This window comes from Melampsora larici-populina (assembly GCF_000204055.1).
Source record: "Melampsora larici-populina 98AG31 unplaced genomic scaffold MELLAscaffold_102, whole genome shotgun sequence".
NCBI lineage: Eukaryota > Fungi > Basidiomycota > Pucciniomycetes > Pucciniales > Melampsoraceae > Melampsora > Melampsora laricis-populina.
Genome location: NW_006768866.1, coordinates 2,689 through 15,271, shown reverse-complemented (window position 1 = coordinate 15,271; position 12,583 = coordinate 2,689). Strand labels below are relative to the sequence as shown.

Here is a 12,583-nt window from a genome sequence, read left to right as displayed (position 1 = left end):
CGCCCCGCCTCACGGTAGTCCTTCACTACGGCAGCGTCTTTAATCCACAGAGGTAACCTGCTGGCTATTAGGTCAAGTCGAGGCTGCTTGAAGCGCTTCCATGCAGCCTCGACTTGTGGCTTAGCCTCGGGTCGTGGCTCTACTTGCCCCGAGGCTTTCCAGCGCTTGACTCAAGCCTGAAATCTCGAATTTGCTTACTCCTCACGGTGTTTGACCCATATCTTCAAACAGTTTGTATACTTCTTCAGCTGTATAGTATGATTTCAATTTGAAATGACTAAGTGAATGACCTACTATGTATCAGTATAAAAGGAGGAAAACAAGATTTGACAAAAATGAAACGGTCTTTCGATTGTATAACAGGTAACAGAAATTTTATTGTATGTTTTCAGTGGCTTTGAGATATCACGGTAAAACAAAAAAATTTATAATGCGCGGCTTCATTACAAATTGGGAGATTATCACACAGAGGCAGAGGCTTGGGGTGGACTTGCCAGGATGACTGTATAGCGTAAATCGGCAATCTCTTTCAGCCATAGTCGAACCTGTTGAACACTCATGTTCCCTGGTGCAGCGCCTTTCTCGAGCATTGCATCGGTGATTTGGCAGTCTTGAGTGCAATGAACCTGGAGCCGTACTCCTTGAAGAAATTTCTTTGCTGCTAATAACAAGTCGCATCTTGGCCCTTTAGGGTGAATATCAACTCCTGGTCGGGGTGGGTAAGGAAGTTGGGTTTCTGAATTATCAAGAGGAGATGCATCAGTCAGTCATTTTGTTTGAAAAAAACTTAAAGAAAACTCTACTGACCAACCAACTGGTTGAGACGCGAGGTTAGCTCAGTGCGCAATCGGGTTTGCTCCTTGGCAGCAGGAGGTCTGATTTTTGTCTCTTTTTTTTTGTGAAAACATCCCGTGGGCATTGAGTGGCCTCCTTGGCAAAATTTTCGAGTAGATGATGCTCAGATTGGACCAACTGTGCCCATCGATCACATGACGTGTATTCGTCCATCCAGAGAGCTTTGGCGAGTTTTGTCCGTGGGTTGAAAGAGGAGACAAGCAGATGGAATTCGATGTCAAACTGAGTGTGCAGCGCATGAAGCTTCATATGAAGGTTAGTGACGGAGATCTTCAGCAAATGACCAGTCATTAGCTTACTTGTTTGACCACACCGCTAACCTCAAGACGACCTTTTTTTTCACTCTGTGCACTCTGTGGCATGCCAAGAGATTGACGTTCAAAGTGGCGTTTTACCTTATTCATATTGACTAGCTCTCAGAATATAGGGACATAGGAAGTTATATTGGAGGGGTTGAGGGGGTCTTCATCGAGATCTTCTTGTGAACTCTCTTCTGTTGAACGAGGAACACTATCCGGCTCTAATACGGCCTCGGCCAATCGTTTGAAAAACGGCGGATTGAATATTGCTTTTTGTCGAATATTGAGATTGGTCCATGTATTCCCAATGACTTTGTTTCGTGGTGCGAAGCCGGGACGGGTGTTGCGAGCTGGCACTGGTAACATCATTGGGTTAGTCATGATTTGTAGCATATGGAATTGAGGTAGATAACCTTACTAGCTGTTTCTTGTGTGTTCTTCTTACTGTATGCTCGGTAGGTATCATACGATGTGGTAGCGCGTTGGCTAGGTCCAAGGAACCTAGACAAATGATTATGAATATAAGGTCTTGAGTTATTCATGTGGATGGCTTGACAAACGACTTACAGAGCTGCCTTCAAGGTGGGATAGCTGATCTGTCCAGCCAGACTCAGCATCTTGAGTGAACGTTGGAAGTTGTCCTGTAGAGCTTGAGCTTCCAGGAGGATCTCGGCTGAAGGCCGGTTGTTTGAGCCAATCTTGCGGCTGGCAAGTACTTTTTCTAAATAAGCATCAGTACAATCGACACCTAAAGTTGCATAGTTTGCTAAAGTGGGAAGTACGACGTTGGCGACAGTGAGGTCTTCTTTGTCTTGCTGGTCGTCTTCATCGGTATCATCCCCTTCATTGCTGTCTTCAGAAGTATCTTCATCTTCTCTATCGGTGCTATGGTCTGTGAACACGTTCATAAAAGTATGATGATAGTGTGAGTCGTTTTGAAGTTTTGGTGGTGAAGATTCAGTTCTGTTAAAACTCACCTGGAGATTCCTGGTCGCGACGCTGACGACGAGATCGCCGAGGTCTTGTTTGGGTGCCTGTGGCCTTCTTCAAACGCTTCTGAGCTGACGGCATTTGACGTATATCAAGGGTGTTGAATGCCAAAGAGTCGATTTGGGTGATGGTGGAGCCTGGAAGGGCTTGAGTTGTTGAGCAGGGAGATACGAAATCGGGTGGTGATGTGGAAGGTACGTATTGTCTTATACTACAGCTGGTGAGGTTAATGATGGGCTGGTGATGTTTGTCAAGAGGTGGTGAGTTTTCGTTTAGGTGGTGAGTTTTTGTTTAGGTGGTGAGTTTTTGTTTAGGTGGTGAGTTTTCGTTTAGGTGGTGAGTTTTTGTTTAGGTGGTGAGGTGTGTCGAGAGGTGGTGGGTTTCTGTTTAGGTGGTGAGGTTGCTGGTGAGGTAGTGGGTTTCTGTTTAGGTGGTGAGATTACCGGTGAGGTGGTGAGTTTTCTTTGGGTGGTGAGGTTGCTGGTGAGGTGGTGGGCTAGGCACTTAGTCGAAGCGGTGGTACGTGGTGGTGAGCTGGTGAAGTGGGTAGGGGGGTATATGATGAAATGGGACTTAGAGAAAAAAAAACTGCGAGAGCTGCAGCTCTCCGGCTACTCGGCTACACAGGGGCGTTTCGGACACTCTCCGTACATACAGCTTCTTTCTTCTTCGGATAGTGTCCGAGTCATCAGGTGGACACAGGTGATCGATGTCATCGTCCACCATTTGGCATGAAATTAAACAGCGCAGAACTAACATTTTCGATCCCATCGAAGCGTCGTTATGAGAGTCAGACAGTGCTTGCCACATGGCAAATGCGTTGCCCATATGAGGCCTCATGACGGAATAGTTTTTGGAATGAGCATAGCGTAAAAGAACAGAACATATGGCGTTGTTTTGCTGAGTCCAGTGGAAATTCGGTTGTTCCACATCTCTCAGCTTAGGATTTAATATATGAGCCATACCTGCTCCAATGATTGAGCCAGACATCGCCAGTTCCCAGTTCGCATAGTTGGAATTATCGCCCGGAGGTTCCAAAACGGTCAAACCTACTACAGATGAAGTAGGTAGAGCCAAAGGTCCCCACTTCGAACCGACCGAAAACAGATCATCGAAGTTCGTAGGAGGAGTGGAAGGTTCCTTTGGTTTAGCCGGTGCGACTTCCTTTCCTTTGGAAGGATCTTTGGAGGAATCTGGTGCGGCAGACATAGATGCCATTATTGAATGACTCGAAATACGAAGATTAGAGAAAAAAATTAATCGATATCGAGTTTGAACGAGATTCGGTAGGCGCTCATAACCTGTTGGTCTGAAACCAAACAAAAACAAATCTTAGTATAAGTAAAGAAAAAGAAACAACGCTAATAATCTTATAATAAGATTTGGTTTTGAAGAAACAGTCAGATCAAACTTTTCATTACCTGAAACCAAACAAAAACAAATCTTAGTATAAGTAAAGAAAAAGAAACAACGCTAATAATCTTATAATAAGATTTGGTTTTGAAGAAACAGTCAGATGAAGAAAAACATTAGACTGTTGTTGGAGCACAGGTTAAATAGAAAAGCATGAACAATCGTTGTGAAATGAACAATGACGTATATGACGTAATAAAACCGCATTCGTACAAATGATGTAATGTCAATTATGAAATGCACTAAAAGAGAAAAACATTGTTACACATAGACTTTGAAAGCACAAACGTAACTCCAACAGTGATTTCCATGAAGAAGGCCCATGTCCAATAGTTGGAGACATTTACAACCTATTTGGATCCTTGTTGTTGCTTGGTGCAAGGTTTATTGGCTTACATGATGGATCATAAAATCTTGAAGCTTTGTGCCTATGCTCACAGATTGCAGGATATGCAGGAACTCTGCAGGTGTACTTGATTAGAGCTTCAGCTTGGTTCCTCAAATTTGTCTCTTGGTTCTCACACTAATCAAAAACATAGCAATCATATCAATCTCACTAAAGGATCAAGCTACCCAGCTCATGAAGCTCTGATCACCTCCACTTCCAGAGTCCCTGTGGGTCCTGAACCCCATAAGTATATTTGAAAGGCTTAGAATTCTCAAGACCCACCATGTACAGACCAAGAAAGCTTGCAAAGAGATCCAAAGAGGTTGTCAATGTCTCCAACTGATGCATGTATGGGACTTATTTCTCTGGAAATCATTGGTCAATTTTTTGTAGAAGGTTATAGATTTTTGTTGGAAAGATATTGTACAATCTTTCCTTTTGGTTTTGTTTCAAGGTCTTGCAAGCTTTTCAACGGTCTGTTGTGCTGTGTGCAATGTGGAGAGTGGACCCGTTGACTTCGCCCCGTGTACCCGGTCATTTCCGGGTCAGCCGTTCGTATCCGAGCCCGGGTGCTTGGCTCTAGCTGGCAGTGGCCGGTACCAAGAATTTGCTCAGCAGGAAGTTGTTTTCCAGTCAAAAATCCTTTTCCGAACTTCACCAAGAATAACTTCGAACCAAGTTACAATTCCTTCAAAGTAAAACCCATCATCCAAAATGAGTTGGCGACAAATCCCGATCAAATCCTTAACCAAACCCTTAACCTTTCAAGCACGACCGAACCTAAACCGTCGTGAATTTTTGAATATTTCAACAACTTTTAATTCTTTTAATCGATTCTTTGGTTCTACTTCTAGTAAGTCATCACTTTTTAAAAAATCAATCTTTTGGAAAACAAAAGCTCGATTGAAACTGATTCATTTTTTTGTGGTTTTAGGTTTTCAACATGGAGGAAAAGGTAGACCAGAGAAAGGAACTGGGTGTGTGTAGAGTGTACTTACAAATCCGTAAGTTTAACAGCTCAACCCTGAACCCTAAAGATCTAATAAAAAAATGTTTTTTTCCCTTCGTTTTCATTTTGGATTGGATGAAAAATGTAAAAACTACTTTTAGGATTAAAGTGTTTTTTAAAAATCATAAAGGAGAATTGATTAGAGAAGTAGAAGGGAATGTAGGTGATGATATGGTAGATTTATCTTGGGAATGGGATTTAGATATCGAAGGTAATTCATCCTCCCCAATCCCTCCCAATCCAAACAAAAACATTTCAATCAATCGGAAAAACAAACACTTAATTCTTTTCTTTTTTTTTGGGTGGGGGGTTTGGGGTGAATAGCTGCATGTGAAAAATCAATTGCTTGTTCAACTTGTCATTGTATCTTTACACCAGAAGTGTATAACCAATTACCAGAACCATCAGAAGATGAAGAAGATATGTTAGATTTAGCTTTCGGTTTAACTGATACGTTAAGTTTCCTCCTTTTTCCTCTTACCCCCCCAAGACCTTGAATTGATAGTTTTGAGTGTGTCTTTTTTTTGATTTTAGGTCTAGACTTGGATGTCAGGTTAAACTTTCGAAAGAGATGGATGGAACTACTGTGACTTTACCTTCGGCTACTCGTAATTTACGTGTAGATGGTTAGTAGTAAATCATACATCAGATTTTCAAAAAAGTTTGATAAGAACGACGGTTCTGATGATCCAACTTGATTGGGTTTTTTGGTCGCTTTGGATTAGGTTCTAAACCATCTCATTAAACTCAATGGAAAAAATGATTGAATTCATTCAACTTGTGATGGTTTGAAGGCTTTTGATCTATTTGCATGATTTTCAATCAAGAAAGTTTTTGTTTCGATTTCTATATCGGATTTAGATGTTATTGGATTTGAGCTGTGGATTACATTAAAGGTTTATGAACTTGTTTGCCAACTCACACCAAGCTCAGATCTCTCAACTCGAGCTTTAACTGATCTCACCCATTGGCTAGTCAACTCATTAAACTGATCGGGTTGATCATCCAAGATTGTTCTACATCCTATTTTTAACATATGTCAGCATGTGTTGGATCTGATTACGTTTGTACAAAAGAGGTCTATGAAGCTTGATGAGGTCTTAAGAAAAGTAAATCAACGTAATCCAAAATGAAAATTCCTTGAAAAACATCCACTAAATCCCATGAAAAGCTTCTCCTAACTATATGAAATCAAATGGTTAATTTAGAGATCAAAGTTTCAGAGCCAAGTTCAGATGAAGTAAGTTGAGTTGAATGATTTGTTGAGTTGTTGATGGATGAAGTAGTTGGATTTTCGATTGGATCATAAGCAGATAAATCACCACAAGCCACAAACTGAAGGATTTGTTTTAAATGAATCGATTGAGAAGAGGTTTCGGTTGATGAAGAATGAATCGAAGGGTGTTCTGAAAAAGGTTGATTCATATCTGGTATAAACCCAATCGGTGGTTTATAATTTCTACAAATCACAAATGATTCTTTGAGAAATCCAATGTTGGTTAGAAACAACTTGATCGTTTAGGAATGAATGGTAAGAAATCAAAATGGGTTGGTCGATTTACCTATACTTGAATCTCTTGAACTTTTGGGTTTGAAAGTTGAGACTTCTTCAAAGAAACAATCTAATTGTGATAATAATAAGCCTACATCTCTTCCTTTGAAGATCTTGGCAACAAAACTTCCTCCTTCTCTTAATAAAGATAACGTGATATTGAGTGCCTTTATGATCGGAAAGAATGAAAAATCAATCATTGTGATTGGAAAGAGACGTCTGAAATGGGTGTTCAATGGGGTTTTCTTTGCGAGCTTACTGCAAGTAATAATTGTGCTTGAACGAATTCATCTAAATCGTGTAAACCAGTGACTATTGAAATCGAAAGTAAGAAAACCAATCTTGGTAAGAAAGTTGATGAGGAAATTTTTTTGATTGAAAGCTTACCATCAGGTGCACCATCACATACGACCAAATCAGTTTTTTGACCATTGAAATAAGACATGATAGCTTGAGCAGTTTCGATTTGAGTGATATCACCCATTAATTGATGTACACCAGATAAAGGAGCCATAGGTTGTAAATCGACAGCCACGATTTTAGGTAATTCATCATGAAGTTCAGGATGATGACTAAATATAAAGTTAAAAAGAGAAATCAAGAGAGGTTTTAGGATTTTAAGAGTTTTGTGGTTTGAAGATTTAGAAGTCAAGAGGTTTACCCAAGTTTGTTGACCAAAACTTGAGACCAAGAACCAGGAGCAGCACATAGATCGACGACTGTTTTGATGGGTTGGTTTGGATTGTTGAAGAGATGATAGTGTTGGTCTAGATGGATTAGTTTGTATGCTGATCTGGCTCTGTAACCTTCTGATTTCGAAAGTCGATAGAATATATCTCTTTGATCTGGTTGGATGATGTTAATGTTAGTGATAGGATGGGATGGGTTCGATTGCTTGATAGAAAAGTACTTACCTTTACTACATTTTCCCATTCTTGATTTAGCAAATTGAATGGTTTCGAGAATGAGTTTGGTCAACAAGATCAGTCAGACCTGGGTGAATGCTCTGAAAATTGTGGACGCCTATTCGGGTTTCGCGGTTTGTCCTCAGGGCCGCTTCACCCTGCTCATGACTGGTCCACAGGAACGGGAATTGAATTCTAACCAACTTCAGCTCAGCAAAACATTCACCCAAACACAATTCAACGAGAGAACCTCAAGAGAAAACCATTGAGTCAATCAAAGAGAACAAGAAGCTAAAGTTCACATGAATCATACCAATCACAATCAAGATCAAAGAAGATTATTACAACAAGAACAAGAACAAGAACCATTAAAGAAGAAACTAAGTAAACTGATACCTAATCAAATCAAAAACCAATTCAAATCAAACCATCAACCTTTATTACCAGATCCAAACCATCCAACTAGATTCAAACCATCCAATAACCAAAGATTATCAAAACTCATTATCATCATCATCAGTAGTATTTTGATTATCTATAATTTGATCAGTTGGACATTAGATCAACCTAATCATTTACAATTAGATCCAATCATAGATCCTATCACATTTCAAATCAAACCAATCGGTGATCCATATCAAAAAACCAAAAACATTCAAACCAAGACTAAATCAAGTGTTTCGATCGAATTACAAAACCAAGAAAGATTATCAAATTATAATTTAAGAATCTTACATGCTATTCATCGAAATATCACCAAAGCATCTAAAGAATTAAAGAATAAGAGTATACCTATTCATTATGATCCATTAGAAGAAACTCATGCAGATCAACTTGATCCTTCATTGACGAAAAACCATCCATCAAATCTATCGGAGTATCTGTGGTATAAAGGAGATCAAGGATTGAGATCGAACAGACCGGTTTCTAGGTTTAAATGTGATGCGAAGTTACAAAAAGATTGTAGTTTATTGTTTATTGGAATCTTTACAACACCAGATCGATACTCCAAACGAAACCTAATCAGAACATTACTCAAAGCTGACTTACCACCTTCTTCTTCTTCTTCTTCCAATCATCAAGCACCGATCATCGATTTAGTTTTCATTTCAGGTAAACCTAAGAATGAGTATTGGAATTATTTAATTGAAGAAGAAAACAAACGGTATGGAAATGATGTGATCGTTCTTGAGAATCTTGAAAAGGATAATATCGATTTGGGAAAGACGTATGAGTTTTTTCGTTGGGTTTCAATGGGTGCTAATGGTCGTTGGAAAATGGATAGAGTATTGGATCGTGAGATCGGACTAGAGAATCGAGATCCTAGGATTAAAGAGATTGGTAGACCTCAGTTCGTGATGAAATCGGATGATGATGTAAGGTTTCTTTCTCACTCTCACAAAATTCATGCCTATTTACTAAACCTTTTCATTTCTCAACTTATTCGTGTTTTTTTCTTCTTTTTTTTGAGCGGTTAGACTTTTTTAGTCATTCCTAATTTGATTAAAGAGTTTCAAAACTTGGATTGTGGTTCGAATATATATTGGGGTACTAGTCAAGGATCGAATCCATTATTTCCAGCATACTTTAGAGGTTTAGCTTATGCCCTAAGTTGGCCACTAGTAAGTTTCATTTTATCTCACCACAACCCAACCCTGAAAAACTGATGGATGATGGATGTTCTTTGGGGGGGGTTTAAGGTGGAATGGATTGGTACATCTAATATGTCATATGAATCTCAAGTTGGAATTGAAGATGCAAGAGTAGGAGCTTGGTTAAGTGATCTAGATGATCGAGTGGATCGGTTGATGAGAATCGATTTGGGTTGGAGAATGGGAGATTGGAATCAACTTGAAATCGATTCAGATACAGTAGCTTTACATTGGCTTAAATCAATTGAATGGTAAGAATGTCTTATAAATGATTTCTAAATTTTAAAGTTGTGAAGGTTCTTTTTTTGAGGAGAAATTGATGAGATTTGTTTTTTTTGTGGGGGGTTAGGTTTCCGATGGTTAAGTTTAGAGTTTTGGAGGCTTGGAGAAGATCGGGATTGGTTTATCGTTGGGATTGGTATTTTAAATTACCTTAGAAATAAGATTATCAAACATTGATGAATTGGATTTGATTAGATCTTGGAATTTTGGAATTTGATATGTATTTTTATTGGTTTTGGGGTTTTGTAAGATGTGATTAAGAATTGATCAAGAAGAAAAAAGTTTTGGATTTGATGGATTTGATACATATATGATTTTTGGAATTGGAATTGGAATTGTAAACATCAAAATAAATCAAAGATTAGTTCACTTGAGGAATTTTTGACCAGAAATCACATTCTGTAAATTTTTTAATGCATAAATGAAACATGTACCACCAAATAGACACTTTAAATTTTGTAGAATGTGATTTCTCACCGGAAATTGGTTAAGTGAATGGGCCCTAACTTAGGCATAGAAATGTTTAGAATTTTGAAATCAGGTTGAATTGGGTTAGATGTGTGTGGTTTTGAGGAAGAGACATGAAAGGGGAAAATGGAAGGTATTGAGTTGATCAAGATCATCAAGATGATGATCATTCCCAAGATTTTGATCACTACCCTTACTTTCATTGCTTGCCTTGAAGGAACTTCACCAACAAAAAAACACTCTTGAGTGATCTATACCCTACCATTGTCTTTTATCTTGTACACCTTCTAATCTTATTGTTTTTGAATTGTAATATCCCTTTGAGATATGGATGGATCCTTCTGGAAAAATTCTTCCTACAAGGAAAGGGTAACCTATCATGCACAATATTTCACTAGTACATAGCAGAATGTTTCAAGATACACATAGACAATAAACCATTTGTTCTTCTCAGGATGTCCAGCCCAGAGTTAATAACATAGGCTTTGTTCTACAAAATGTGTCACTCAACCTAATCTTGAGATAGGCTTGGGTGATGTTTATCTTTAAGAAGAACTGCAGCTGATCATAAGTTTGTTGGTACAGTCAAAGAACTGAATGTAAGATTACTCACTCAGTTCAAGTGTGGTGCATGGATTGGTTACAATTGTGGGATACAAAGTTAAAAGTGGGATTTTTTTCCCAGTTTCCCAGTTTTCGTTTTTGGCTGTGTTTGGAACTTTCCCATGTTCTCCCAGCTTCTCAGTTTGCGTTTTTGGCAGTATTTGGCAAACTGGGAAACTGGCAAAAAAACCCCAGTTTGAACTTTGTATCCCCTAAATACATCTTGATGTTCAAACATAAAGTAGGCCCAGGCTTGGGTCATCAAGATCTTGAATCAATCAGTCTCTCTTATAAAATGGGGACCTATATCTTTCCACCCGTTTTGTGTTGCAAAAAACTGGTGGGTGAAAAATTGCATAAGCTGGGGGGTTCATGTATAATTTTTCACCTTTTTTATAGGTTGGAGAATTTCATGCTGAGCCCAGTCATATCTAATATTCAATACGCCTTCTTTCCACCAGGTAATGAGTGTAAAAAAACATGTGTGTGAAATACCAGATGAGCCAGCTCAAATTGAATTCTACACCCATTTGATTGCACCATTTGTAGTACTAGAAAATCACATCTCCTTTTTACATCCAAACAGATTCAGAAAGGTATAGTGTGATATTGGACTTTCTTGCTTGATATTAATCCAATGTCTTGTCAAACACCTACAATCATATCTTCATACCTGATGATCTTGACCATTCTAAAAGACCCAGTCCATATTTTTCAACAACTCATCAAACAGCTTCAATTAGATTATCATACTTCATGATTGACCATTCCAAAAAATGAACTTTATATGCTGCAACTGTAAACCTTTAAAACTTGTCTTACAAACTAAAAGCATAAGTATCTTTATTTCTAGCAACCCTGGGCCAGCAATGCAGACATTGTGTGCTGCGCTGCGCTTGCGTTGCGGTTTTTCTGACCGCACCGCTGTAGAACTTACAACCCAACAAGGGTTATACAGAGCTGGAAGAGGATAATCTACTAATATAATGACTAGTAGAAGTTGTCTGAGACTGCTCTTCTAAAAGAACACAATCAGGAAAAGGCGCTGTTGTATTGAGTACAGATAAGGCACCAGAGGAATATAACTTTCACATGTATTTTAACTTCAAAAGCACAATTTTTATTACTATCAGCACTGCTATAGTGTTATTCCCAAATGATAACTGAAGAAAATAAGCAATATCTTTATGATATTATTCCCAATAAGTCTTTTTGACTATAAAACTAAAGTAAATTTCTCTTTATAGCTATAATAAAGGGCGTATTTGAGTGACCAGATACTATTAAAATAAGTTTATGATGATAAACAAAATAATAACTGCGTAAATGATAAAGAAAAAAGGGGAACAACAGTCCCAGAATCATCTCAAAGTATATATAACAATGTACTCCAACTTTTACAATGGTCAACAGCCTCAAAACCAATCAAATCCACCCAAAAATCCCTAAAAACCCTATCATGACGCAATGTAATGATTTTGTTACTAATAATTGATGTAATTTTCACGGCTAAAAGTGATCAATGACACAATAATATGATGTACAGCACTTCTTATGATGAATACAGGTGATTTTTTCCTTGTAAACTAGCTGAAAACCGAATTTTGAGATTACAAATTTTTTCAGATGAGGTCCAATTTTTGATTACTAGAGTGCATCTTGTAGCCCTCGTGTTACTGATCATTTATCACCCCCATATGACCTATTTCTGATGAGTGATGAGTAAGATATTGAGTTGTGAAGTTAAGGTTTTTAGTGTTACATGTTGACTTGTGACTGTAAATTCGAGATTCACACCAATTTCTTATTTGCCTTATACCTTTTTACATAAAACTCTGCTACTATTGATTTAAAGTTTGTACATTATGTAATCCACTCTTTTGCGTTGAATGAGCTATCTACCAACCTAATCTGACGTCATTTGACATATGTAATGAGCTGAAAACCTTCATTTTTGACAAAATTCACCCATTTTCTTCACTTTTCACAGCTGCTACTCTCTTTTTCTTGCTCATGTAATATGACATCATCCTCTATAGCCTTAAAAATCCCTGAAAATCCTCTTGGCAACCTTAAATTTCACTATCACCACCATTACATATGCAAGTTTACCAACTTCAAAAAAGTACCTTTTCTCTAATAACTTCTGCTTCTTCTTATCAACCTT

At 38.2% G+C, this 12,583-nt stretch overlaps 5 protein-coding genes across 5 annotated transcripts in view; 2 read left to right on the top strand and 3 right to left on the bottom strand.

The window, feature by feature from the left end:
• Positions 1-219, bottom strand: part of MELLADRAFT_69651 (uncharacterized protein) — a gene marked incomplete at both ends in the record, with an annotated part of 1,415 nt that extends 1,196 nt beyond the window's left edge. The window contains 2 exons of the mRNA XM_007418706.1: positions 14-57; positions 206-219. Coding sequence (XP_007418768.1) covers positions 14-57; positions 206-219 — 58 coding nt within the window. The remainder of the gene's footprint in view (positions 1-13; positions 58-205) is intronic.
• Positions 220-461: 242 nt separating this feature from the next.
• MELLADRAFT_84134 (uncharacterized protein) lies at positions 462-2,225 on the bottom strand (the record flags this gene model as incomplete). Its single annotated transcript, XM_007418705.1, has 8 exons — positions 462-736; positions 808-930; positions 974-1,016; positions 1,155-1,270; positions 1,343-1,510; positions 1,573-1,655; positions 1,722-2,046; positions 2,132-2,225. The coding sequence occupies 8 exons, from the start codon at positions 2,223-2,225 to the stop codon at positions 462-464; spliced, it is 1,227 nt and encodes a 408-aa protein (XP_007418767.1).
• Positions 2,226-4,863: 2,638 nt separating this feature from the next.
• MELLADRAFT_30012 (uncharacterized protein) lies at positions 4,864-5,585 on the top strand (the record flags this gene model as incomplete). Its single annotated transcript, XM_007418720.2, has 4 exons — positions 4,864-4,922; positions 5,056-5,165; positions 5,279-5,408; positions 5,489-5,585. Coding segments are annotated over 4 exons (396 nt in total), but the record flags the coding sequence as incomplete, so codon positions are not given.
• A 560-nt stretch (positions 5,586-6,145) lies between these two features.
• MELLADRAFT_84132 (uncharacterized protein) lies at positions 6,146-7,439 on the bottom strand (the record flags this gene model as incomplete). Its single annotated transcript, XM_007418704.1, has 6 exons — positions 6,146-6,432; positions 6,517-6,673; positions 6,766-6,818; positions 6,894-7,078; positions 7,168-7,351; positions 7,421-7,439. The coding sequence occupies 6 exons, from the start codon at positions 7,437-7,439 to the stop codon at positions 6,146-6,148; spliced, it is 885 nt and encodes a 294-aa protein (XP_007418766.1).
• Positions 7,440-7,635: 196 nt separating this feature from the next.
• On the top strand, positions 7,636-9,783 carry MELLADRAFT_73675 (family 31 glycosyltransferase; the record flags this gene model as incomplete). Its single annotated transcript, XM_007418721.1, has 4 exons — positions 7,636-8,787; positions 8,890-9,033; positions 9,112-9,314; positions 9,413-9,783. 4 exons carry the CDS (start codon positions 7,714-7,716, stop codon positions 9,498-9,500), a joined length of 1,509 nt encoding a protein of 502 aa, XP_007418783.1.
• Positions 9,784-12,583: the final 2,800 nt, after the last annotated feature.